This window comes from Petaurus breviceps, unplaced genomic scaffold (genome assembly GCF_028583685.1).
Source record: "Petaurus breviceps papuanus isolate PSGF00001 unplaced genomic scaffold, PetGlider_PUasm1.0 126, whole genome shotgun sequence".
Taxonomy (NCBI): domain Eukaryota; kingdom Metazoa; phylum Chordata; class Mammalia; order Diprotodontia; family Petauridae; genus Petaurus; species Petaurus breviceps.
The window spans coordinates 83,684,746-83,711,500 of NW_027185655.1; the positions used below are offsets into that span (position 1 = coordinate 83,684,746).

The window sequence follows — 26,755 nt, forward strand, 5'->3', positions numbered from 1 at the left end:
CCCAATCCAAACCACCTGCTAAGTTGCTTAGAAGGGGAAGGCCCACAGACTCAGTTTCCCTAGAAGAAATCAGGAGATACTGCCCTCGGGTCTTAGAGAAACAAAAGAGAAATTGGGGCAAAGTGAAGTGCAAACTAAGAGCCAAGTTTTATCGCTCCAGGCAATGTTTCTCTTAAGTCTTCCACCCCTCACTCCCCTCCCTTACCCCCCAGAGATCAGAAGATCAACTTGCTCAAACCTTGAGCCTGGACAGCTCAGGTCCCAGACAGGACCAAGAGCAGAGTCGGGAACCCCCGAGCACAGGAGTCAGCAACGCGCAGCTAAAAGCAACAAAGTAGATAGATCTTTAGGTTAAGGCTCTAAGAGACCGTAACTCCCAACTTCATTCTACTTTAGCTATGCCTCGGCCGTTTTCTAAATATCGCAGTCTCCCACTCCCTTCCCCCAATCCTCACCATCTTCTTCTCTTGGAAAGAGCTGGACAGATCTTCTTCAAGAAGAGGCCCCCTTCCCGTCTTTGCTTATCCCGCGGGTCCGCCCGCTCTCCATCAATCCCTTTTGAAGGGAGACGGGAGAGTTACCTCTTCTTGAAGAAGATCTGTCCAGCTCTTTCCAAGAGAAGAAGATGGTGAGGATTGGAGAAGGGAGTAGGGAGCCGGGGGTATTTCTTCAGTTCGGGAGCCCAAGGGAGATTGATGGACAGGTTTGGGAACGCCCCCTTAAAGCTGAACTCCTCCTTAGCCAAAGAATCGCATAATGCTGCACCCAACAGAGTGGTGCCAGAAGATCCCGCAACAAACACCCCACTTTAAAGTACAGCTCTGGGAGGGGGAGGGTTGCCTAGGAATTCTGAAAGGAATGCAATTAAGTAGAGAAGCTATGATGTCAGATATGAACATACACGTAGGAGAAATGGGCACAAACCATCAACACCCCCCTGACTCAGAGACAGCCAGGCAATAATTAGGAAAAAAATTTATTATTTTAATCAATTCTACTGTATTTCCATTTTGTTTGCAGGTCGATGCCACCTTGTGGCCGAAATTATGAAGAACTGGGCAACTTGATGCGCATAGTAGAGTGTTTACCGACCGCAAAATCCAGGGGAATTTTCAGACGGATAATAGTAAATAAGATTTCTTTGCTTACAATCGCACCTCTGCATACCGTACTTCCCCTCGGCTGTCAAGCCCCAAACGCCTTTGGCTCTCTAAGGCTACCTCTCGGTCAAGGTCAGTAAGGCGCTCCGACACACTGTGACCGCCACTTCCTAGCCGAGAAAAAACGGACCCTGAAAAGTAAGGGCAGTGGATCCAGGACAAGACACCTTTCTTTCCCTTAGATTCTTGACCCTCAGGCACATTCTTAGCAGCAAAGATAAGGCACCGACTTGATTTTTGACCCTTAGCATAGGTGCTTTATTGGGGGGAGGGGGCGGAGGAAGGAGGGCATAACTGTAAATACAAGGGGTCCTTCCCTGGGCAGGAAGAGTTAACACGCTCCTCCTGGGGTCTACAGTTAGCAAGTATTAAGGAGAACTGAACCGATTGTACTTTGAAGATACTTGAATCGGCAAGATCCTTTTAGTGCTGCCTAAGACTTCTCTGACTTATCACTGAGGCAACCACAGCAGGCTTTTGACAAGTCTTGATTCCAGTAGGAAAAGTCAAAATATGTGTCTGCCATGCCGAAAATGAAGCCCTAATGCCCGATGACTAAAACAAACTGCTAGGGAACCGAATTGTCAGAAAAGGCTGATTAATAAAGACATTGCAGCCCAGAGTGGCTTTCCAGGCTCTTGAAAGTGAAGGGCTGGCTCTGTTATAAAAATCCTCCCAGTTTTAGTGGTTCTTTAACATCAAGTTTCCACTTCTATCTTCAAACCAGAAAAAAATAAGTTTCCAAGAGATAATAGGACTCTTACAGCTTTGCATTAAGACATCCTACTTGTCTTGTTAAGCCCAGTTCATAATTAAACAACTCTCTTAAGTTTCACAGCTTGTGTATATATTTTCAAAGATAAAGTCAGTGCAGTGCAAAATCAGCCAGGTCCCTCCAAGATAGGAGGATTTGTGGTCCCAGCTCCGGACTCTGGATCTGTCTTAGGAGGACCAGCCTACCTAACTAAGAGAGTTCATAAAGGCTCTTCAACAGAAGGTTCATGACCCCTGGGTGATGACCTTTCTTATCCAAAGCATCTCATGATATTCATTAATAACGCATGGAGGAACTTCAATTTGTGCTCACCTGGAAAAAGCTCCCATCCTTGATGTACTGAAGATTTTCAGTAAGTAAATCTTTTTTATGTAGATAATGATGTATATGCATGAATGGACATATATATGTGTATATGTTTGTGAGTTTTTCACAAGAATCTCAGGTACAACAAATGCATTTGTAATTAGACAAATCTTTCATGCAGTAGAAAAATAGGACTATGTACAAGAATAGCAATAGTATCATATGTCAGTATAAAAATACATAAATCTAGAGATAAAATAAGAACTTTAAAAATCCAGGCAAGGGTTAAACAGGTAAAAATTTCTAGCTATAGCCATAAAAGCCTTCATAGCTAATGAAAAAAATGAAAAGGGTACATTTGGGGACCCTGACATTTTCTAAGACCAGATACTCAACTTTTACTCTTCCATTTATTTTTTCTTTCCTTAATTCATAGTCTCTAGATTTTGAAGCAATCTTATCCCAAATTTCTGTCATTAAAAGGCAAGCATGTTTCAATGGTAGTTTTCAGCTCCAAGGTATAAATTTCAAGGACAATAATTTACTTATTTACTAAGGATGTAACTTTTTTATCATATGTTGCCATATTTCTATAAATAATTGGGGTTCAAGAAGATTGTTTGGTGATTATTTGACTTTCTAAATATTTCAGTGATGTTGAGCAGCACAGAAAAATCATTCAGTGCTGCTCTTATCTTGCCATTTCACTGAAAGTGAATTTCTAAGTTCAATTCACAACTAAACAAAATGGATAAATCTTTATTCCTGAAGTATTAATGTTAGAGATTGGTTCCATCTCTAAACTTTGGAAGCAATACAGCTAGTACCAAAATGTGATTTTCTTTGAATGAAATTCTGTGGTAGAAATGGAGATACTGATATACTAAACCAAAAGATTATTCATGACATGAGATAATTAGTCTTTTGAAGTATTTGAAATCCATTTTCTTTTTTTCCATTAGCCATATGATCCTCAAGAGATATCAGTCACCTAGGATTTCTCATTAGCCATGTCAGAATAATTCAGTAACATGATGTCAAAAACACAACATATCTATACCATGAGGTGGGATGGGAGAGTTAACACAAAGAAGGAATTTTGAGCTTAGAAGCAACAGGCTATTAAATAGGTCCTCTGTTGTTAGAGCCAGATTATTCACTTCTTTAAAACTTTCAGGTAAAACCTCCACCAGACTTTGGAGCCCCACAGGGGTAAAATGGCATACAATCTGGAGCTATATACTGAATAAAAACCTCTTAAAACCTCTGCATAAACCTAGAAAGCATTCTCTTTGGAAAGTTTATATTTCTATACCACCAAACCTTGTACAGCAGAATTAGACTGGATTGGGCCAAAGTAGGTACTGATACCTTAATTAAAAAGTTTCTTTTTTCTCTTTCTATTAACTTTAGGTTCTACTGTAGGTCTCTCTTCTGTGAAAATTTCTTTTGCTGGTCATTTTTAAGCTGAATCATGACCTTCCTGAATGTCCTTCCTTGGGCAAGAGTCTATTTTATTTACCCTGATAATGGTCTGTGCCCACTTTAATTGAAAGTTTGCCACTATACTTACACCTATTATTTCTCCCTTCAGCTTTTTTCAATGTCTCAGTGATGGATCTCTACTACAGAGATGAAAGACAACAATGGTGTTAGGCTTTGCTTCGGGAGCATGATTAGTCAAGGGACTTATGCAGTGAAAATTACACATGAAAAAACTATTGATAATAGAAATTAATCTGGGCTACATACCTGAAGATGGTTGATGAGTCTCTCTAGACTGGTTTTATCTGAATTGATTGGGTTGCTTCAGTCAAAAACTGCTTTGACTGACTTTTCTAACTAACTTTACTTATGAATAAACCAATCAGTTAGTTGAATCAAAATGCTCACATATTCAACTTCAGAAAGCATCTCCCTTATGTATATGGGAGACCAAATAATATTTGTTGGTTTTATTTATAGTTGAAATGATGAGAGGGGGATTTACTTTAAGAAAAAATATGGCTAAATATTTTAATATGTCACAAACATACATTTGGTTATCCCCTATTTTCTTCTTTACATGTCTGAATTAGTACAATCAGTTTTTGAATGGGTGGCAAGAGTATTAAAGACCTTGAGTTTATTCAGTAGCCTTGGCACGTTTTTTTCCTTATCAAATAACTAGTCTAGCACCAGTCTCCTTGAAGAAGGCTCAATATGTATATACATACATACATACATACATACATACATACATACATATAGATACTGTCTCCTAGGATATCCATTGAAATAGTATACAGAAATTAATCCTTGATTGGGAGATGGCCTATATTGTATACCAGTAGAATAGAGTCCCAAAAGGGACTAGTTATAGCATGGGACATACTAAAGTTGACCTCTGCCCAGTTACTTGACTTTGCTACTTTTTTTTCTGTTTAAGGCAAATATCACTTACCCCTTTTATTGAAGCAAAGCAGCAAAGAAAGTTACCTCTAGCTATCATAGAGATCTCACACTTGGTCACATATTGGACTAGCCAGGGAGAAACTTCCAAGGTAGTCAATCCAAATTTAGTGCTCAATGAAAAGAGGAAAGTAATAATAAAAACCTACATCTTTATAGCATTGCACTACATTTATAAAACAATGCTTTTACAATATTTAGCCTATCCCGTATGATCCTTACAACCACCTTGCAAGGCAAGAAGTACAACTTATTAGCTCCAGTTACAAAAGGCTAGATTCTGGACAATTTGTATATCCAAGGTGACATCCTCTAACAGGAAGAGTCAGATCCCACTCCAAAACTCAAGTCTCTTGATGCCAATGCTCTGTTCACTGTACCAAACTACTCCTCCAAAAATGCAATATAATTATGACTAGATAGATGTAGTTTTTAAAAATCCCAGATTAATCTGACCTATTTGTTTTGTTTATTCAAGGACCTCATTCTGAATGTCTTTACAACACTATTTTCCCCTGCATTTTTAATATATATTACATATATTTTCATTGTTGTTTCTTTTGAGTTTTTCCATTTTTATATGTTTCTCCTATTCCCCAATGACACTTAGAAACTCCTCAAAGTCAGGGACCATGTCTTCTGCTTGTTTTTAATTAGCTGCACAATCTACTGCAAAGTAAGGTAACAACCATTTGATTTGCAAGATACCTTCCAGTTCTAAATATATGATCTTAGCTTGACTTGAGTAAATATAAGTATTCAATGTATTTCTAGAAGTGCAAATTGTTTTAAATAATAACAAGCTTTAGACTCTGGCTTTTCTTTTCAGCAGTTCTTATCTCTGCTCAAGGCATTTTTTTTTAGTATTCTAATCAAAACTAAAACTAAAAAAAAAAGAAAAGGAAACAAAAAAATTTTTAATTCTCTTGCCACTTATAAATAGTTATTTTTAGGCTAGCAGAAATTTTTAGACTTGTAACTGAATTTTTAAAACATATGCAAATATCAATCTTGAAAAACTAATGGGCTAAGGAAACTGATAAAAAAATCTGAAAAATAGATTTTTTTTTTTGGTTGTTCAGTAGCAGGAATTTTTTTAAAAGGCAGTTTGGGATTTCATCTAAGAGAAATACCTTGCAAAAGCAGAGAAGGGGAGGAAGGAGGGAAAGCATAGAAATCAAAGCCAACAAGTAACTTTTTTTTCTTCATCAAATAACTAGTCTTGTCAATCCTAAATTCTAGAGAAGGAAGTATTACAATCATTCATCTTATATACATGAATATATATTCATATGCTTTTGTATAAAATGTATAGGAAATATATGCATATATATTAATATAAAGAGAAATATGAGTAATATGATAATACAAGGCTTAATTATAGATTTTTCTCTCCCCAATCTCTCTTACTGCACATGCATCTATATACATACATACATATGTATATATTATATAATATATACCAATAGTGGTATATTAATTAAATCCCCTCTTTGGAGAGGGGATTACAGGATGAAAGTATTTGTAAATTATCAATGGGAATTCTTTAGTGCTTTTAAAAAAATATGCTTTTGTAAGAAAAAAAAGATTAAGACTACTTAAGACCCACTTTTTCTGGGTTATTATTTGGGTGGGGGGGAGAGATAATGTAACATGTGTAGTGCCCAGTTAGATCCATAGAACTGACAATGGATTATTTAGAAAAATAATTCTAAGCAATTAAAGTAATTGTTTTTTTTTTAGGGGGGGCCTTTAGAAAATTCTATCCATTCCATAAAGCTAGAGTAGTTGACAATTTTAGAGGTTACAAATACATGTGTGTGTGTGTGTGTTTATAAGACATTACATATATAAGATAGGTTACATATACGTTTGTTTGTGAGACTGATTGTTATATCTCCTAGGAGCAAGTATAGCAAAACATCTCATAAAAAAAATCTTTTGATTACTTATTGCATTGGCCTTTTCCTCATCTTTTTTTTTTTAAAGTACTGATGTTTGGCAATGATTTAACTATTGGATAATAGTAGAAGTTTAATTTATATGTTGCCTTTTAAAATACCCTTTATATTGGGTGAAAAGTCAAAGACTTTTTAACTTTTTTATTTTACCTATGAGAAAATTTAGGTCTAAGAAATTAAATAACTTTATCAAGGTTATAAGTCTGGTAAGTGTTGAAACTGGGATTGTCCAGGTTTCTATTATTCAATGTTCCTTTCCATTATTCTAGACTTTCCCTCTAGGAATAGTTCTTAGCCCATCAACTAATTTTCAGAGAACCATATTGTCCTGTCTAGTTTCTGATCACATAATCTCCCTGTTTCTGTCTTCAAGTTGTGTTAAAATGCAATAAAAGATTTGACAAAAGTTGTGGGCCCTGTTACTCATAAATTTAATACAGATAGGGATTTTGAGTGTCATGTTGACTAGCATGTAAAAATACTGAGAATATTTTCTACTTTTCTTAAGGGTCCAAAGCTACCTTCAAAGGTAATAAGAGATCTTCCAAGCTTACTTTCCTATCTCAGGAGAAATCAGAACATCTGGAAAAGGGCTACCTACTTTTTTCTTGAAGGACAAACAAGATTCAACTTAATTTTTCAGATAAGAATTTTCTGAGTCTTGAGTGGACATAGAGGGCAGAAAAAGTGAATATTATTAGTTCTGTACCTTTCTTCTCATTTTAATTTTACTATATGAAACTTTTCCAAAATGAATTCTACAAATGCCAAAGGTTTGTCTTTCAATCCTCAAGGAAACACAGGGAAAAAGCAAAGAAAAAAGTTATCTGGCATATTCTTGCAATTCACAAATTTCAAGTTTCTTTGAAAAATAATTGTTAAGAGTTTGATTCACTATGTACAGTAAATGAACTACATTATGGTATCTATTTAAAGATTTAATTTGGAATCACAATTTAGATCATTTCAATTATTCAAAAGTATGATTCTGTGTTGGGAAAAGTGGGTAAGTTAATTTATATTTTCATTATGTTGACCTTTTCCTTTTAATGCTTTAATTAGCACAGTGTCTGGCATATACTAGGCACTTAATAAATATTAATTGATTTGAATTGAATTAATTAATAACAGTTGCTTTATCTTAAGAGTTCTTCATACCAGCAAAATAAAAGTTGCATGAGAGGGGAAATGTTAGCTTATAGATTTAATATTCTAATTTCTATGATAGAGTACTTTCTTTAGGTGATTATGATGAAATTTATTGGGAAGTTAGTGGGACTAAAAAAAAAAATCCAAATATATGTTAAAAGAGTGCTACATATTTGGAGGGGAGGAAGACATAACGATTTCCAGTTAGATAACAGACCAAAAAAATCTATAATGAAAGGGAAAGCAGTATACTGAGACCGAGGATTGGCAGAAAGCTGCAAGCTGAATCCCTGGGTTTAAGCTAGTGAGAGACTACCGGTGCTCAATTTCCCTTTGAATGATTTTCAAGCACCGATCCTGCAGGTGGTTTTATCTACATCAGCCCCGCAACCTCTACTCATTGCCAGTTCTGATCTATGACTGTTAAGATTGTGGGAGACAGGGGGCTTAATGGGAATAAAACTTTATAAAAGGGGAGGGGGAATTCACGCAGAGGTGTTTATTAAAAGTTTACTCCCACACCTTTGGTTTGATCAGATACCAAATCATAAAGTTGGATTTTTCTACATGGTTTATCTAACAGGTCCCCACAGATGACCTGGGGAATGGTAACCACTTAACAACGCAACAAGAGACTCCTTATGCTGCGACGACTCTTTGGTAAGAACCCGTAGGCGCAGCAGTTGTATTGCCCCCAATGGTTTTGGATTTTGTATTTTTCCCCAGGGGACGTTTCTCTAGGGGCTGACAGCATGCCAGCATGACTTCCCTACCCGAGTTTACCTACATATGACATATGCATACGGTGTATAGCATGCTTCAAAACCAGTACCATATAGTACCCATCACTTAATAAAAGTTAATGGGGAAAACAAGCCCCCCTTTCTCACTGAGGCTAGAGGGGTCTTCACACTCTGATGCCAGCGACCTGGGGGAGGGCAGCAAGTCACTTCACTTCTCTCACCTCAGTTTCCTCAAGTGTAGAATGTGGAATGGAAGAGAAGATCTCCAGTATCCCTTCCAGCTATAAATCCTATGGTCCTGGGACCAAGAACCCTCTCCTCATTTTGCCCTCTGCTAGACCCACATTAACATTATTCCAAAGTCCCGGCCAAGTCGGGACTCGACGCAACAGCGAAGCCCCAGAGAGGCAATAATTTTCAAAGCCGGTCTACTCCTGCGAAACCCCCAAGTACAATTTTTTTTTTTGTCCTTTTCTTTTGTGCCGGCTTTCCTACCCTGAAACTCGCACCTGGAAATAGTCCCAGAAAGCTTCCTTCCCACCTTGGAGGCACTTTCTGCTGGACTACGCTAGTGTGAGGGATCTGCTAACAATTTGCTAACCCCGGACCCTCACCAGAGCATGACTTATGCACCCCCGCACCTGATCCCAGTGTATTCTAGCCGGACCGGGTCAATCAGACGAGAAAGAGGGGGGGGGGGGGGTCCTTCTATTGCTGCGCTTTTAAAATTAAGAGAAAATGTCTGAATCACGAGCTTTCGCTCTCAATGCCTAAAGGCTTTAGGGGATCCCGCCTAGGCTCGAGTAGCTGAGGGTATCCTCTGCAGATCTTGGGGCGGCAGCGGGGCGTACGAGGACACACAACAGCCTCCTAATCCAAGCGGCCTGAAAAGTTAAGTTAGCTACACTACCTGGAGCTGCGACGCGTAGGCAAGCGCTGTGTGCTGTGTAGGTAGTCCTAGGGAGGTGACCACCTGAAGGGTTTGAATTCCCTTTGCCCAATAGCACCCTGTGAACCCCCCTCCCCTCCCAGCGGGATAAGTGGAGCATCAGCTCCTCATTGACTGGATCGTCAGCCTCTTCCCAAGAACCCCAAGCTTTCGGGAGAAGGCTGCTGAGGCGGCTACAGCCGCAGGGTACTGGGATTTGGGAAGTGACTGCTGCATAGCGGGAGCCCCGCAGAGGGTCCCTGGGGGTCCCAGGAAGGGCATCGAGATCGCGCCCGCAGAGACACCTTTCCAAATTGTGCGTCTCTCCCCTCCTCCCCCTCTCTCCTCCTCCTCCTCTCCTCTTCCCTCCTCCCTCTGCCTCCTCCTTCCCTCTTCCTGGTCCTCTCTTCTCTACTCTGCTTGTCCCTCCCCCCTCCCCCTTTCCCCCCCCCCCCCCCCACTCTTTATCATCCCCTGCTCCTCGTCCTTCTCCCCACATCCTTCTCCCTCTCCTACCATCGCCACCACCACCACCACCTCTCCTTTTTCCCCTTCCCCTTCCCCTTCCCCTCCCCTCCCACTACCTATTTCTTCGGCTTCTTTTCCAGCTGTCTCCGCTCCTGGAGAGCGCGGGAGCGAAGGCGCATTGGCCAAGCTGGATCCGGTACCCGGGCAGCTGGAAGACCTCGCGAGCGGCTGGGGGCGCTTCGAGGTACAGTCTCCTGTGAGTCCCAACCAGCCACCCACCTTCCAGGCAGGCAGGAGGCTGGGGAGATGGGCTCCGGGAAGGTGGTAGAATTGGGAGTTCGGGACCACTTGGGGAGAAAGCAGGCACTGCAGCCGGGGGGGAAACGGCTTTTGCTCAGGGAGGGGCAGAAGGAGCTCCCACCACTCTGCCGGTTCGGGGGCGGGTGTTTGGGCTCTGGCAGGAGGGAAGACCAGGATAGAAGGAGAACAGGAAAAAAGGGGGATGCGACTGCCCGAGAAGGCAAATGAGGAAAAAGCTAGAGATGGCTGGAGAAGTAACCAGCGCTCTGATCTCCCAGTATGGGAAGATAGCACCAGCCCTCAAACTCACCAATTGGGATAGCCGGGCGGGAGAGTCAGAGCTCCAAGAACATTATTAGCGCAGGTAGCAGTTTTCCCGCATAGGAAGAGAGGAAGGGTTGACAGAAGTTGCCTCAGTGATAGCAGCCCCTTTTTGCAGTGTAAATGCAAAATCCCAGTAAAAAGGTCAGCTGGACATCAGCGACAAAAACATTTTCCTTAGAACCAGAAGATAGGTTTGTGTGGGTTTTTGTGACCTTGGGCAAGTCATTTAACACTTCCTGAGTCGCAGTTTCCTTATAAAATAAACGGGTTAGACTAGATGACCCCTAAGATTCCATCCATCTCTTAATACGATGACAGTCGCCTGTGTTTATTTAGCCGCCCCCCACTCTCCAGGCTGACTCTGCCACATAAACTGAAAATGCTATCCAGTGCTGCTGTGCCAAGCCTCTAGGGGTTCATCTCCAGAAGGTTCAGCTGAAAGCTTGTCCAGCATCTGGATCAGGATAGGAAGGCTTTCATAAGATATCTGTCCCGCTTTACAAAGTAGCTGACAAGTGGTTGCACACAAATTCACATGCAAACAAAAACTTTAGAGCTTTTCAGTATTTCTTTAAATGAGCCGGTAAGAAAAAGGTGCACTGAAAGTAGTCCAAGGTCTTCCAGCAGAAAATGCTGCTGCCTCCAAATCAGATTGAAATGTCAAATATAACTTACAATATGGAATGGTACACTGTTAGAAATGGGGGGAAAAGGGGGGGGGGAAGAGGAGGTGGTGGCTGGTAATCCTAACTGTATAAGTCTTTTCCAGTTTAAATGTCATCAGTTGACTTTTCCAAAAATGTCTGCATAAGGGCTTGGGAATTTCTGCATACAGATAAAGTAAAATGCTAATATTTTATTTTCTTTAATGGGGGTAATTATCAAAAGGGAAATAATGAAATGTATTTTACTACTTTTGCATGTTTGACATTCTCTATGATAATAAATTATATCTAGCAAATAATTACCTTAATCACAGGAACCTTAGAGTTTCTGAGTAAATTCAAGTCTGATTCTTTTCTCAGTGCTAACTTCTCTTACAATATACTCGAAGTTTTTTCAGGTTCTGATCAGGAAAACCCCATTCATCTCAGTATCATATATAGATTCATTCATAATTATTGAAATACAACTGTGGGAAGCCACAGTTTAAAGGTGATTTTAAAATATTTCTTTCACTTTCATTCATTCATCAACTATGTATTGATCTCTTCCTATGCCTAAGAGACTTTTTTTTCCTCCTCAGTATTGAAGGATATGTGTAAACTGAGCAATGTCCTGGTACTAAGCTAGCATGTGAATACTAAAATGATATTGTCTGATTGTCTTGACTTTGTTTTCTCAGGCTGGTGATTGTGAATGTAGTGAATAAAAGGCATAAATGAGAAGGGAAACTGGAAATTGTATGTCAATATACATGAAGGTACCAATATTTGTGAAAAATCGTTATTGAAATGATATTTCATATGTTTAAAACCCAAATTGTACAGAAAAGTTCATATATTCCTCACAATATTTTAATAATCTACAAAATATTTGTTTCATCATAGTTGTATTAATACATGGCAAAAATACCCCCCACTCCAATAATTGCAGCAATTTCTGGTGGTAGGACAGGGTTAGAGATTTTATTAAAACATTTTATCAGAATGACTTTTCCCATGTTGATTTTTTAAGCTATAATTTTCAGGAGGAACAAGTCATGGGGTAAATTTAAGGGAAAAAACCTTTAGGTTTTTCTGTTACAAGAGCAAATGAAAAATTTTATTTTTCCATTATGATAAAGTTTCCTTTGTTTAAAATGCTAATTTACAAGAAAAGGGACTTTAAGACCACAAATTTTCATGAAAATTGTAATGAAAAGACTTTCATGAAAAAAAGCTTAGAAATTGAACAAAGTTCTTATTGAACAACACACAGTCTTAAAAAAATTATTTGGGTGGGGCTAATCAGGGAAGCCTTCCAGAAAGAGGTAAAATTGCTGACTATGTGATATTCTAGTTTCTCTGTATTTGGGGACAGATAATCCCAAAGATCTGAAGGATATTTTTTCCAAAACATGAAGGACTTGATATGAACCTTTCTTCGCTTACAGCATTCACCAAAAAATGCATTAAGCACCTATTATGTTCAAGGTGCCTAGCTATGTGTTCTGCATACAAAGATGAAATATCAGCCCCTGCTCTCAAAGAGCTAATATATTAAGGGTCATGCATGCATACAAAAAGTAATATAAAGTAAAATGTGAAGAGTGATCGACAGGTCAAAGAACTAAGATATACAAAGAACATGATAAAAGAGTTCCCAAAAGTTCACATCCAACTGGGGTAATCATGGATGACTTGAGAAACAGGAAAAAATATACTTACCTTGGGATCAGGAGACTTGTTCCAGAGATTAGTGGTGTAACCCCGGATAAGTCACATCAGCTCTTAGATCCTCTGGTCCCTCATCTTTAAGATGGGAATAGTAATATATGAAATATCTAGCTCATGGAGTTGAGAGAAAAGAGCTCTGTAAAATCTGAAGCATTGTACAAATGTGAGCTATCATTGTAATTTTGCATACATATTGTGCCAAATTAATATTGGGTAAGCCATTTCATGCTTTGTACCTCAGTTTCCTCATGTGTAAAATGAAGGAGTTTGGCTAGATTTTCTTTAAAATTGCTTCTAGTTCTATAGTCTATGACCTAGAGTGATAAAGATTGCTCATTATATATGTATGTGTGTATATATATATGTATATATATATTTATATAATAGTGATAAGGAAGCTATTAGTAACCTCAAAGAAAGCACTTGGTTTGGTAACTATCAAGCTATTGACTGTAATGAGTTAGTAGAGCTTGAAAAATCCCTGATTTTAACTGAGGAGTCTGATTTATAATTTGGAATAATCCAGTTCCATCTCCCATTATTAATAAAAATTCCAGGTATTAGTTGATATAAAAGGAATTGATTTAGTTTAATAGTAACATTGATTTAATATTAGATTTCTTCAGTTGGCACCAGGGGTTCTCAACCTGGGGTATAAGAAATTTTTTTTTTATATTTTGGTAACTGTATTTTACTTGAATTGGTTATCTTAATAATCCTATAGATTTAATTGATTTAAAAACATTCTGAGAAGTGGTCCATAAACTTCAATAAACTACTAAAACAGTCCTGATTAAAAAAAAAGTACCCCTCATGCTGAAGAAAAAAAAGAGTTTCTTTCCTATATCCTATGAATTTAATTTTTCTTAATTGTTAATTTAAGGAATAGTTTTCAAATTCAGTTTGACGATAAACCCTTGATTGTATATGTGTGTGTGTATGTGTATAAATATAGATGTATAGATATAGATGTGTGTGCACACACATACACATGCATTTGTTTTTATATTTCTTGAATTATTCCACAAGCATTTACTATGTGACAGGTATTGCAATAGGAAGTAGATTTTCAAATTCCAAACTGAGACAATGCCTTTGATTGATGAGTTTACATTCTATTAGGGGAGGTATTATTAAACTAGAGTTAGTGAACTTGGTTTTAAAAAAATATTTTGGTAATTGTATTTCAATATGATTGGTTTCCTTTGTAATTCTATGTATTTTATTTTGTGCACTTAAAAATAGTTTTGGGGAAAGGGGCTCATAGGCTTCACTAGATGGACAAAGGAGTACATGACATGCAGAAGGTGTGTACTAAAGGGAAACACCCAAACTGTATAGTAATGGGCATTAATGGGGATCAGGACATAATGCTCACTTTAATTCTTTAAGAATCTGATTTTGGAGGTGTGTGCCTTACCACCTCTGAGCAGATTGCCACTCCTCTAGACATTAGCAGGCATTGTGAGTTGCTGTGGCCTGAGAAATTCATCCCCCATGTCCTTCCTGGTGATGAGCCTCTTCCAACTTAGCTAGGCTGGTCATTGAACAAAAGCCATGCAGTCCTTTTCATAGTGGAAGGCTTCCTTTGAGGTTTAGTAGGATTTATGCTTTCCAGCTTGTGCTCTACTAGCATGATCTTTTGAAGTCCATCACAAATCCAGGTCATGATGATGCCCTAGAATAGTATGTTAGTGGAGAATATTCTTCATTCCCTATTAAAAAAAAAATGAATGGTGCTCCTGCCTCTTCATTTTCCTTTTTTCTAGTATTCATGTTCAAAAGGAAGTCTTAGAAGACCTCAAATATCATCTGATCCTAGGACTTAGGGTAGTAAGGGACCACCTTCAAAACTGGCGATTTGTCCAAGGTCATTCAGCTAACAAGTAGCAAAACCAGGTTTCAAATCCAGGACTTTTACAGATAAAAGAAATCCAGTGCTCTTTCCCCTACACCATTACAAATTAAAATAGGAGACAAGCTATTAAAATAATTGCTTTAATATAAAATAAATTATTCCAAATAACAACTTGTCTTTCATTCACTTGTATAAGGCACACCTAATATTTGGACCAGAAGTAGGTCCCAAAAATGGCAACATAGTAGCCCTCATTCATATAATAGGTTCAGGGTTCATAAAACTCTTCCCTTAGAACCACCCTCTGAGATACTTAGGTGGGAATAATGAAGACTTGGGAAAATCATCAAAGTAAGTAATTCAGATAACATACCTTATAATGCTTTACTTTAATGTGTTAAAGGTATCCAAAATCTGGCTCGCCTCCATAATTATATTTAGGAAAACATATGGCAGTATACTGGATCATATAGTTTATATCTGAAAATTTTAAATTATATCATTTGTTTAGTAATTGTTTAATTTTCAATGTTAACATTTCATTAATGCAAATTTTAAGGAATATAAAGCATTCCCCTTACAATTCTGTGATGTAGTTAGTGTATTATTATCCCCATTAAACAGAGTGGAAACTGAGGATTATAGAGGTAAGTGGCTTGTCATAGGTCACATGGTTTATAGATGTCAAATTAGATTTTGTATCTACACTTTCATTCCTCAAAATACAATGTTCTTTTTACTACACCATTCTGACAGGGTTGGAAGGAAGAAGGAATTTGAGTAGAGTTTCCTGACATTTCTAAATTTCTAAGAATAATCTGAATTCTGCAGTTATTTCAAGAATAACTATTTTCAGCCTAGGTTGGGATGGCTGGGAAACAACAACAATAATCATAGTTTTCATTTGTAAAGCTCATTGTGGTTTTTAAAGCACATTGTTTTACATTATCTCATTTGATCCTTTCAGAAATTCTATGAGGCAGGCAGAAATGGCTATTATTCCTGTTTTTTATAGGTGAGGAAACTGAGGTTCAGAGAGGTTAACTATCTGGCAAGAGGTTAACACCTAGCAGTGGTGTGCCTGAGACTACAGTCCAGGTCTTCTGGCTTGGCATCTTTTTGCTTTTCAAGTCAGTAAAATGAAAACACTTACTTTTGCATTTTGTAATATACACACACACATATATGTTTACACATACATACATACATGTACACACATATATGGAAAGAGAAAGTTTTTTCTCCAGTTACTAAAATGATTAGAGTAAATAAATAAATTGCATTCCATTATTCAAATTATTTCATTGAAAATACTGACAGATGGATTTAAGCCCTTTCATTTAATAGAAAACAGCTATGTTTCACAAGTTAGAGTAAAAAAATAACTAGAATTCTTAACTCTGAAGTTAACCATTTGTGGGGAGAGGAACCTAAGCTGGACTCCCTCCTGGACCACATTCATTGATGGTAGTTTCAGTCCTGTGTTTTAAGACAACTTTTTTTTATTACAGTCACCCTACATTTTAATCTCCCTCCTCTACCTTTGTTATGGTGGCCATTAATGTTTCTGTGTCTGTATGAGAAACACCAACAAATCACACAACCCAAGCAGTCTATCAGTAACATAAGCGATTACAGAAATATTCACTCCACTTCTCTCTTACTTAGCTTGATACAAAAAAAGGCCATTGCTGACTATATCCCACCATCTAGGTAATACCTTTTTTCTTTAGTGTTTTAAAGGCTAGCAACATAGTATAAGTTCATTCTAGATAGTGAATTAAGAAAAAAAAATTGACCAATAACCCTGTTAAAAAGAGAATTTAAAGCAATGATCGAAAATCAGACAGATCATAAATTAGTTCAAGTCCATGAATTTAGGAAATGAAGTTAAAATAGTATTCAATTCATTACTATTTATAAATTCATTGACAATCAACAATTTATGCTATTAACAGAAATATAGAATGTTTAGAGTCTGAAAACACTTTAGATTAATAACAAAGCAAAGCACTTTAAAGATCATCTTATCCAACTATATCATTTCACAGGTGAGGAAACTGAGGCCCAGAGAATTTAAGAGAACAGTGCATCTAAGGTTGCATAGTGAATGCATGGGAGTCTACTTCAACAGAAGCAATTTGTCTCTCATCTTACTCTTTTTATCGAAAGAAATAACATCAGATACATAGGGGATTTAATGTTAAGTATAAACATGTTTAAAGTTGATGCACAGGGGCAGCTAGGTGGTGCAGTGAATAGAGCACCAGCCCTGGAGTCAGGAGGACGTTGAGTTCAAATTCGGCCTCAGACACTTAACACAAAAAAATAGCTGTGTGACCTTGGGCAAGTCACTTAACCCCAATTTCCCTACCTCCCCCCTCCCAAAAGAAAAGTAAAAAAAAAATAAAGTTGATTCACAGAATAAAGCCATATGTGCTTGGTTAAAAAAAGAAAGTACAGAGGTAGGGATTACATAATTTAGGAAAAATATCCAGTTTTGTATTTTGTATGACTAGGACTCTTACAACTAAAATACACAAGATTAGTAATCTTTACATTAGATTAAACATATATGATGCATAGAAATGTGCTTTCAAACAAATGAAATTTAAGAAATATTTAGCATTTCAAGTTTCTTTTGATATGAGAATTGGTCATACCTTTAAAAAAAAAAGCAATACTGAAGCAGTGACAATGAGTCTATGAATTATTTTGTCTCTGACCAGTGAGGAATTTACTTCCAGAAAGTAACTCAGTATAGAATCAGTACATATGGTGAGATGTCATTTCACTATTAGTAGTTCCCCAACTAACTTCTCCCAGTACCCTTCTTTCCAACTGACTTCTCTTATGTTATATAGGACAATTTGTCGCTGGGATCATGCTTACTATAGAGACTCAGACCAACTCATTCCACAGAGGCTCATCACAAGAATGCTGGTCATTGGGAAATGAATTCTTTGGCCACAACTTCTTGGTCCATGAAATTAAAAAAAAAATACAAAATGATCTTCAGTCTGTGTAACCCACTTTTTATTCTGCAGTGACAATGGTGAGATCGTAGAAAAGGAAGACAAGAGTGCTAAGAATCAGAGTTTTTAGACCATTTATATAAGTATTAATTTAACTTTTGTTACTCTAATTGTGAGGTCTTTGTCTAAAGCCAATGAGTTAATATACTACTGGAGGAACTGAAACACTAATGTTAACGTTTTCACTATAAATAAAATCATGAGATGTAAAGAAATTTCAACTAAATGGAAGGATGATTTGCAGGTTTTCCTTGGACAGGAAAATAAAGGAGTTGGTGGAATTGGTTTCTTTGTGCACCACAGACCATAAGCAACACCATTTCATGGGAAACTTGGTCGTCTTGCCTTGCAGTGCTCATGATGAGTGTAAACAAGAACACCGTGAAGATATTTGCATCTCCTGCACCAACATCTCTTGCAGAGGATGAAGAGGTAGAGAAATTCTATGAAGAGCTTGACAGGACCCTCCAAACCAAGTCACATAAACCTTGATACTTGGTAAAGTCAGTGGGAAGGTAGGCACAGGGGAGGATGGTGGCAAAATAGGCTAGATAATGTGGTTTAGGGTTAAGAAATTGAAAAGACCAAAAGCCCATAGCCTACAAAAAGTGAAAATGATTTTAAAATCAGCTACATGTGTGCAGTCAACCAGCAACCAAGTTGAGTAAAGGTCACAATCGATGCCAAATTAAATTTTGGTTGGTGAAGGGATAAAAAGGATGAGAAGACAGTGCATGCAATTATAACAACTCTAACCTGATCTATTCCAGCAAGTGTTTGACCCTCAAAACTAGGAAATGGATAGAGATAAAAAAATAGACTCTGATAATTATCATTTCTTACAGAAGTTTAATCCATCTAACACAGTAACCACAATGAAGAGACCAAAACTGCCTAGAAATTATCTGAGTCTCTTATTATCAATGTGACCTTGGGTAAGTTACCTAAACTTTCTGGACCTCAGTTTCCTCATTTAAAAAATGAGTGAGTCAGACTATTTCAAGTCCCTTTTATTCTCTAAATCTATGATCCCCTTGCTCTTGCCAAGTGGAAAAACATGGTAGCCAAGGGCAACACTAGCTTAGCATTCAAATTCATTTGTAAAATATAAGGAGGAAGGTCCAAGGTTATGAGGAGTATCACCTCATAAAAAAATGAAAAGCGGAGAAGAGAAAAACAAGATTGTAGAAAGCTAAGTGTGAGTACCAATTAAGACAGCCATCTCAAGAGCGTTTATAGATGGAATGGGAAGGACAACACCAAGTAGAAAATGGAACCAATTTATCAATATTTCTATAGTGATCTGTTATCAGTGATGGTGGGGCTGCCACAAGGGAACTCTAAATATGTCAGTACTTGAAGGAGTATATAAGGAAGTAGAAATGGTTTCTAAGAAGATGAATTCAGAAAGAGTGACTGGACCAGATTCAGGTATATGCAATACAGATGAAACCTGTGCTGGAGGCAAAGAGTATTTTGGCTCAGTTTTCTAGGTGTTGTGTAGGATGAAAAAGAGCAAACAACTAAAAAAAAAAAAAAACAAACCTTGTACAGGTAGTATTATTACCCCCTCTACCCAATCTCTGGTCAAGAGGACATCAGCCATTGATCCATATGTCTAATTTCTCATCTTTCTAAAATCCTTATGAGAACAATCTCATAAAACTATAGAATCTCAGAGCCAGAAGAGACCTCAGGGATGATGTAGTCCAGGAGTTCTTAACTCCATGAAATTGTTTTGTTAAATATTATGATGACATTTCAATATGATTGATCTCTTTTGTAATCTTATACATTTCATGCATTTATAAACAATTCCAAGAAGTCTGTTGACTCCTCCTGACTGCCAGTGAGGTCCATGACATACACACAAAAAATTAAAGAACCTCTGATCTGGCCCAATACCTGATTGAGAACCCCTTTGTAGCAACCCTAACAAATTATTGTTTTTAGGTTTGCCTTCAAATTTGTAACAGGAACAATTCATTCCACTTTTGAATCACTCTATCTGGAAGTTTTTCCTTAGATAAGCCTAATTCTTCCTGCCACTTCTATTCATTGCTCTAGCTCTGTTCAGTGTGGCCAAGCAGAACAAGTTTCATATCTCTTCTACATGTCAGCATTTCAAATGCTTAAAGATAGCCATCTGTCCTCCCTCCTTTCCTCCCCATACCACCATTTTTTTTTTCTCCACAAGGTTAAACATCATAGGTGCCTTCTGCTGATTGTGCGAAAGTATAATATCAAAGGTTTCACCAGCCTGTGTGCCCTTCTCTAAATATTTTCCAATTTCTTAATATTCTTCCCAAAATATTGTACTCAGAAATGTATACAATATCCCAGATGTAATCCAAGCAGGTCAAATCTGTTATCTCCCTTGCTCTGCATACTATGTTCTTAACATTAGTTTTGACATTACATTAGCTTTTAAAGTCACTTTTTGTGCACTATTGATTTGTATAGAGTTTTCAGTTCATGAAAACCCCAAGTCTTATCTTAGATGAATTAAAATAGTTATAGTATGACTGTATGACCATACCTCCCAGATGTTGCACTTAAGTTAAGTTCTTGTATTTAAGTGTATACTTCACATTCATCCATATGAAATTTCCTCTTTTGTCCAACAATCTAGCCTGTTGTAATTTTTTGAACCCTGATTATTATTCAGTACAGTAATGAGATACCCTAGCTTTGTGTCAATCTAAATACATATTGAAGAGATACTTCAGGAAAATATGCGATGGAAGCAGGCAGATTTTTGCAGAGGATTACCTACCACATACCATATCTTCACAGTCACACATTTGGCTAAAATGTGACAAGATTGCATTTTGTTTATTGTTTATTGATCTTTAAAAAAAAACATTTGGCATAATAGAACAAAAACAGAAGTTTTGAGCCTCTATTATAACAGAGTATCTACCATGAATATGATAAAATCATGCAAGATTCTTTGTTAGATACTACTATGGATATAACATTGTTTAATGATCCTCTAATGAGCAATAGGAAGTAAGATATAAAATAAGAAAACTGTTTTGTGCTCCCTAAAGGTGTTCACCACTGTCTTAGAGGATGGCATGGGAAATTCAAATGGAAGAGGAATTGCTTATATATGGGTGAAGTCCACCAAATACTTTTCTCTACAGGTAGCATTGTTCTAATTGCATAAACCCACAGATGGCAGAGAAAGGCTATCTGTCCAAGAAAGAAAGAGGAAGGGATACAAGATAGATAGCCTGGATGCTGTGCTTAACCACCCAAGGATGGTTAAAAAGCTTATTAAAAAGCCTCCTGCCTATTTTGGAGATTCTCTGTGGAGGATTTCCAGGAGATCACAGACTCAGAGTTAGGAGAACCTTTGAAAGTCTTCTAGTTCAACCCCCTCATATTACAGATGAGGAAACTGAGTCACAGAGCAAGTAAGTGATTTGCCCAAGGAACACAGGTAGTAAGTGATAGAGCCAGATTTTGAACACAGTTCCTCCAATCCAGTGCACCAAGTGGACAAGAATCATACAGGATAAGAAGGCGTGGATAGGTTACGATCTTCACGATTGAAGGGAGTATCCACACTGATGAGACCCTGGATCCACTGAAGTTTCAAAGTAATTGTGCAACACAGAAGTCTATGTCATTTGTTTATGGATATACCTATGCATCAGGGCCTAGGAGTGGAGACTTTATTGGACTAAAAATTCTGTTCTCTTTTTGGATGCATCACTGGCTTGCTTTATAACCTGAGCAAAGCCATTTACATTAGTAAACTCAGAAGTCTCTTCTTTTAAAATGTTCTTGCTAGCTATATGTATCAAAATGTTGTAAAAGGCAAATCACTCATTCATTTGTTTGTTCAATGTTTATTGAGTGACTTCAATGTAAATAACATGGAGATCCTTGGAGATGGATGCTAGCAAGGTGGTGGTGTTATAAAAAGAGAATTGTCCTTCTCCCCCTAACTCTCATTCATATTGGAATGATATGTTCTATGCAGTTTTAGTTCTCCACTTGTCAGGGTTACTTATATGAACAATGTATACAAAATTCTAAGAACATTTTAATAATGTACCATTATTAACTTAACTTGGAATCTTAAAAACGTATTGGAATCTCATATTGGTGTTAATTTTGTATCCAGTTTTGTGATGGCCTGGTTTTCTTATACCAAGTTCAAATAAAAAGCATAGGAATACAGCTTAGAAATATGCAGAGTTTGTTAGAGGCCCACTAAGGCCTCAGATTTAACTAATTTAGTAATCTTTTGACTGACTGAAATTGATATATAAACAACAGAAAGAAAAAAGAAAGTATTATAAAACTATTGTTTCTGGATCACAGTAACACATGATGTGATTATAACACATCAAGATGGATTGAGTAGACCAGTCACTGAATGATTTTACCATCTTGCAATCTGTTTTTCAGGCCTTCTTACTGACATAGCCTAAATCTGATAATGTTTATGTTATTGGTATTTTTATGTGATTCCATCCATCCATCCACCCATCCATTCATCCATTTGTTGCACAAGACACTGTTGGGCACTGGGGGAAACAAAGACTCTGTTCCAATCTTCAAAGTGCTAATATATTTTAGTAAGGGGTTGAAGACAAGCACATGAAAAAGCTATAATACAATGTAGAATGTGATAAATGCCACATAATAAACACCAAGTGCTATGAGTTTGGTGGAGAGAAAGATATATTTGATTTGGGAGGATCACAGAAAGTTTCATGCATTCAGTGCAGTAAACATTTGCCAAGCATCAATTGTGTGCAAAGAGGTGATATCCAAGTTAGGTCCTGATTTAAATAGATATTTGCTGATTTTCTAAAAGTCAGTTTATCTATCAGGGACCTGTAAGTGTTGTTGACCATGGAACTATCTTAATGAGTGCCTGAAAAATCTCTTTTTGCATTACCTTCCTACATATATGCACACACACACAGACTCAGAATCATTTCCTATATAATTCAAAAGATGACAATGTATCCTACAGTGTCACACATTAGAAAAGATGAAAGACTTGAACTTACTACGATTTTTCTTGGCATATGTAGCACTACACTTAGGATGAGTTAAAAGTTGTCAGTGATTTTGCCTGCAAATCTAACAAAATAATGGAAGGAGAATTGAATTTTAAAAGTTTCATTTTACTCTGTCGATGTAGATTTGTAGTCCCATAAACTTTTTTCTTTTGCACATTACTAATTAATATCTTTTTGGTTTTAAGCAGGGCTACGCCATGGATTTAGAATCCGAGGACTATGATAACCGAACTCTCACAAGTGAGAACGGCACTGAGATGGCCACGGCATCCTACGATCCTGATTGGGGTGATGGTGGTAATAAGACCCGCATAGACGATGTGCAGGTCTTTGTGATTGGGCTGTATTCAACCATAAGTCTGCTTGGTTTTATGGGAAACATGCTTATCCTTATGGCACTCATGAAAAAATGCAAACAAAAGACGATTGTAAACTTCTTCATCGGAAACTTGGCCTTCTCTGATATCTTGGTCGTGCTATTTTGTTCACCCTTCACACTGTCTGCTCTCTTGCTGGATCAGTGGGTGCTTGGTGAACTCATGTGCCGTCTTATGCCTTTTCTCCAATGTACATCGGTGCTGGTTTCAACTTTAATATTAATCTCAATTGCTATTGTCAGGTACCAAAGGATAAAATATCCCCTTTCCAAAAGTTTGTCCATCAGACAAGGTTGTTATTTGGTTGGCCTTTCTTGGGCCATTGGCTTTGTGATTTGTTCCCCTCTTCCCATCTTCTACAGGCTTGTAGAACCCAATGGGAATAATGGCACAAATACGACGGCCCCTAAGTATGTGTGTATTGAGGCCTGGCCAAAGGAATCGTACAGAATTGCCTTTTCTCTGTGTTTGCTGGTGGTTCAGTACATACTGCCCTTGATTTGTCTGATTGTGAGTCATACCAGTGTTTGCCGGAGCATTACTTGCAAGATGTCTACTAGGGAGATGAAAAGGAGACTTGAGGAGAAGGAGAAGAGGGAGAGAAAGGAGAAGAAGGAGAAAGAGAAGAAGGAGAAGAAGGAGAGGAAGGAGAGGGAGAAAAGAGAGAAGAAGGAGAGGAAGGGGAAGAAGGATATGGTTGAGACCATGGAGATGAAGGATATGAGGGAGACAAGAGAGATGATGGGTAGAGATATGAGAGATCCAAGTGACATGGAAGATTACTTCGATGATGACCTGGATGACATAGAAGACTTAGAAGGCACAATGGACATGAAGGATATAATGGAATTGAGGGAGCTGAAGAGGGAATTGAGAGAGAGAAGAGACAGGAGAGAGAGGATGGGTAGGAGAGGAAGGAGGAAAATGAGAGAAATGCTGGAAGTGAGAGAACTTGAGAACATGGATGATGTTGAGGAAGTGATGGACTTGACTGAGATGATAGAAATGAAAGAAATTAGTACCCCAAGGAATGTGAGGGATATGAGAGATGTGAGGAATGCAGAGGAGATAGAAGACATGATAGAAATGAGAGAGGTAAGGGATGTGAGGGAGATGAGAGTCATGGAAGACATAGAGGACATGAATGGCTCAATGGAAATGAGAGACATGGGGCACATGAGGGGCATGAGAGACCCAAGAGACATGAGGGATGAGATGAGGGACATGAGGAGCATGAGAGACATGAGAGACCCAAGAGAGAGGAGGAACATGAGGGGCATGAGAGACCCGAAGGATGAGATGAGGGACATGAAAGAAAGAAGAGGAAGAAGTTGGAAAAGGGGAAGAAGGGGAAGAAAGGGGATGAGGGAAATGAACATTGAGGAGATTGAGGAGATTGAGGAGTTGGGTTCAATGTATGGGATGTATGAGATGGAGGAGATGGAGCATATGAATGAGCTGGGTCAGCTGAGTGATCCGAATAATGGAGATGATGATTTGGATGAAATGGAAGGCTATGCAGCCAAGAACAGTGGACACCATATTCAGCTTCCCAAGTTCCAAAGATGGAGCTACACATTAAGCCGAAAACACCGCAAGATGTACAACAAGAAGTCATGTGTCGTACCTGTTTTGCGCCATCCTCCTCCTCCTCCAGAGGTACCACCCAAAGAGATCGAAGAAGAAGAAGAAGAAGCAGCAGAACCTGAGAGGTGCAAGCTGACCAATGCCAGTAAGATCATACCAGGGGTGCCCATTTGCTTTGTGATTAAACCTGAAGAAAAGCAGCTAGAAGAGCCGGAAATGTTGACCATATCCCGCTCCATCTCGAGGATTAGAAAGAGATCTCGCCGCGTCGTCTATCGTTTAACCATACTGATTATTGTCTTTGCTGTCAGCTGGATGCCTCTGCATCTTTTCCATGTCGTTACTGATTTTAATGCTGGCCTTCTGTCTAATAGGCATTTCCGATTGGTGTATTGTATTTGTCATTTGCTTGGTATGTTGTCTTGTTGCCTTAATCCCGTTCTGTATGGGTTCCTTAACAATGGCATAAAAGCAGATCTGATGGCTCTTTTGCGCTGTGCTTAGAATCTGCTATATTTAGAATCTGCCATTTTAAAGTTGAAAAAGGAAAGAACAAAAGCTGCGCTTCTCTAAAATATACATATATACATATATATTTATGGCTGCTTTACAACAAATATATTTTATTGCATGCAGATTTATTTATGCAGGAGAAAAAGATGCTCTGGATATGAATTTATTGGTGCCTAATGAGTAATGACCATTTATTGACCCGCTATATAATATGACCATTTCATGTAGATATCGTGTGACATAATCATGAATGTCAATCAAACTGCAGCTTCATTGTAAAATGTTGTCCTATTGTGTATTATTTCATCTGTACCTCACAAGCAGCTGAGTATAGTCACCATCCCACGACTTGGAGAAGAAAGAAAACCTGCAAAATATTTAATGGACAAAAAAAAATTAATTATTATTGTGATGTTTAAATAAGACTTCTACTTTGTGTGTTTCTTGATGTAACAGTTAAAGTTTGTGTGTGTGTGTGTTTTTGTGTCTACTCTGTGGAAATGCAGAAACTATTCAACTTTTCCCAGTTGAATTATAGCTAAATGAGAAGTCCATTCTTTAAGAGATGGTACATTGCATTGACTGTTAGGGGACATTGTGGAGACACTAAAAAGAAAAAAATGTTTTCTCCCTTAGAACTATGCTTTAGGAGATGGCACATTGTATTGACAGTTGGGAACACTGTGAAAACACCTAAATGGAAAACAAAAGTGTTTCCCCCCTAGAGTTATGTTTCTGTCAGATGATTAATTTGACCTTATGTTCTGAAACAATGATGTTGTAACCTAAAGATGGACTAAAACTCTTTGGCTAAACCTGTACAGAAATATTATATTAAATGTTACTGCAATGAAGGTCATGGTTTCCTGTGTGCCTTTCATTCTCCAAAGTCTCAGGGCCTACTACAATTTCATACTGAGTCAAGTAGTTCAAAGCATTAAACAACTGATTTTCAAAAATGAAAGGGATCTGGACTGTAAGTTAGCTTGAAGCATTTTTCTTCCTAAGCCAAGACATATAGAGCCATTGGTACATTTCATACTATCTTTATGTTGTCAATAGAAAAAGCAGATTTTCCTCCTGGAAACATGATATTAAGTTATTTTTTAAAGGCAAAAGATCTCCCTTTGGTCCATGTTATCTAGTTCCCCAAGCCAATTTCATTGCCCTCTGAAAAAGAGATGACATTGATCACTTTCAGAGGTCCTCAAAGCAGGTAATTTCATGGAGGATGACATTTTCACTAGACTGGTAAAATTCATTAGTCCAGAGCTCTTTAACTTTTTAATATCGGAAACTTACTTAACTTCCATAATCAGTAATACCTAAAATTTTTAAGTATTCTAATATTGATGGGAAAAGGGTAGTGAAGATCTTAGATAACATTAGGAACA

The 26,755-nt window shown here is 37.8% G+C and overlaps 2 protein-coding genes across 23 annotated transcripts in view; one reads left to right on the forward strand and one right to left on the reverse strand.

Annotated features, from left to right (window-relative positions):
- Positions 1 to 1,007, reverse strand: part of NPY1R (neuropeptide Y receptor Y1) — an 8,573-nt gene extending 7,566 nt beyond the window's left edge. The window contains exons 1-2 of the mRNA XM_069097605.1: positions 582 to 1,007; positions 239 to 320 (exon numbers count right to left, since the gene is read on the reverse strand). The gene's annotated coding sequence lies outside the window, so the exon portion shown is untranslated. The remainder of the gene's footprint in view (positions 1 to 238; positions 321 to 581) is intronic.
- Positions 1 to 26,215, forward strand: part of NPY5R (neuropeptide Y receptor Y5) — a 175,749-nt gene extending 149,534 nt beyond the window's left edge. For 12 of the 22 annotated variants that reach the window (XM_069097558.1, XM_069097556.1, XM_069097554.1 and 9 more), the window contains 4 exons: positions 1,021 to 2,287; positions 8,386 to 8,462; positions 10,082 to 10,185; positions 23,073 to 26,215. In XM_069097558.1, coding sequence (XP_068953659.1) covers positions 8,444 to 8,462; positions 10,082 to 10,185; positions 23,073 to 25,352 — 2,403 coding nt within the window. In that variant the 5' untranslated portion in view covers positions 1,021 to 2,287; positions 8,386 to 8,443 and the 3' untranslated portion in view covers positions 25,353 to 26,215. Of the gene's footprint in view, positions 1 to 1,020; positions 2,288 to 8,385; positions 8,463 to 10,081; positions 10,186 to 11,910; positions 11,989 to 18,188; positions 18,352 to 23,069 lie in introns of those variants that run through there. The other 10 variants (XM_069097513.1, XM_069097532.1, XM_069097536.1 and 7 more) reach the window with 6 other exon arrangements.
- The last annotated feature ends 540 nt before the right edge of the window (positions 26,216 to 26,755 follow it).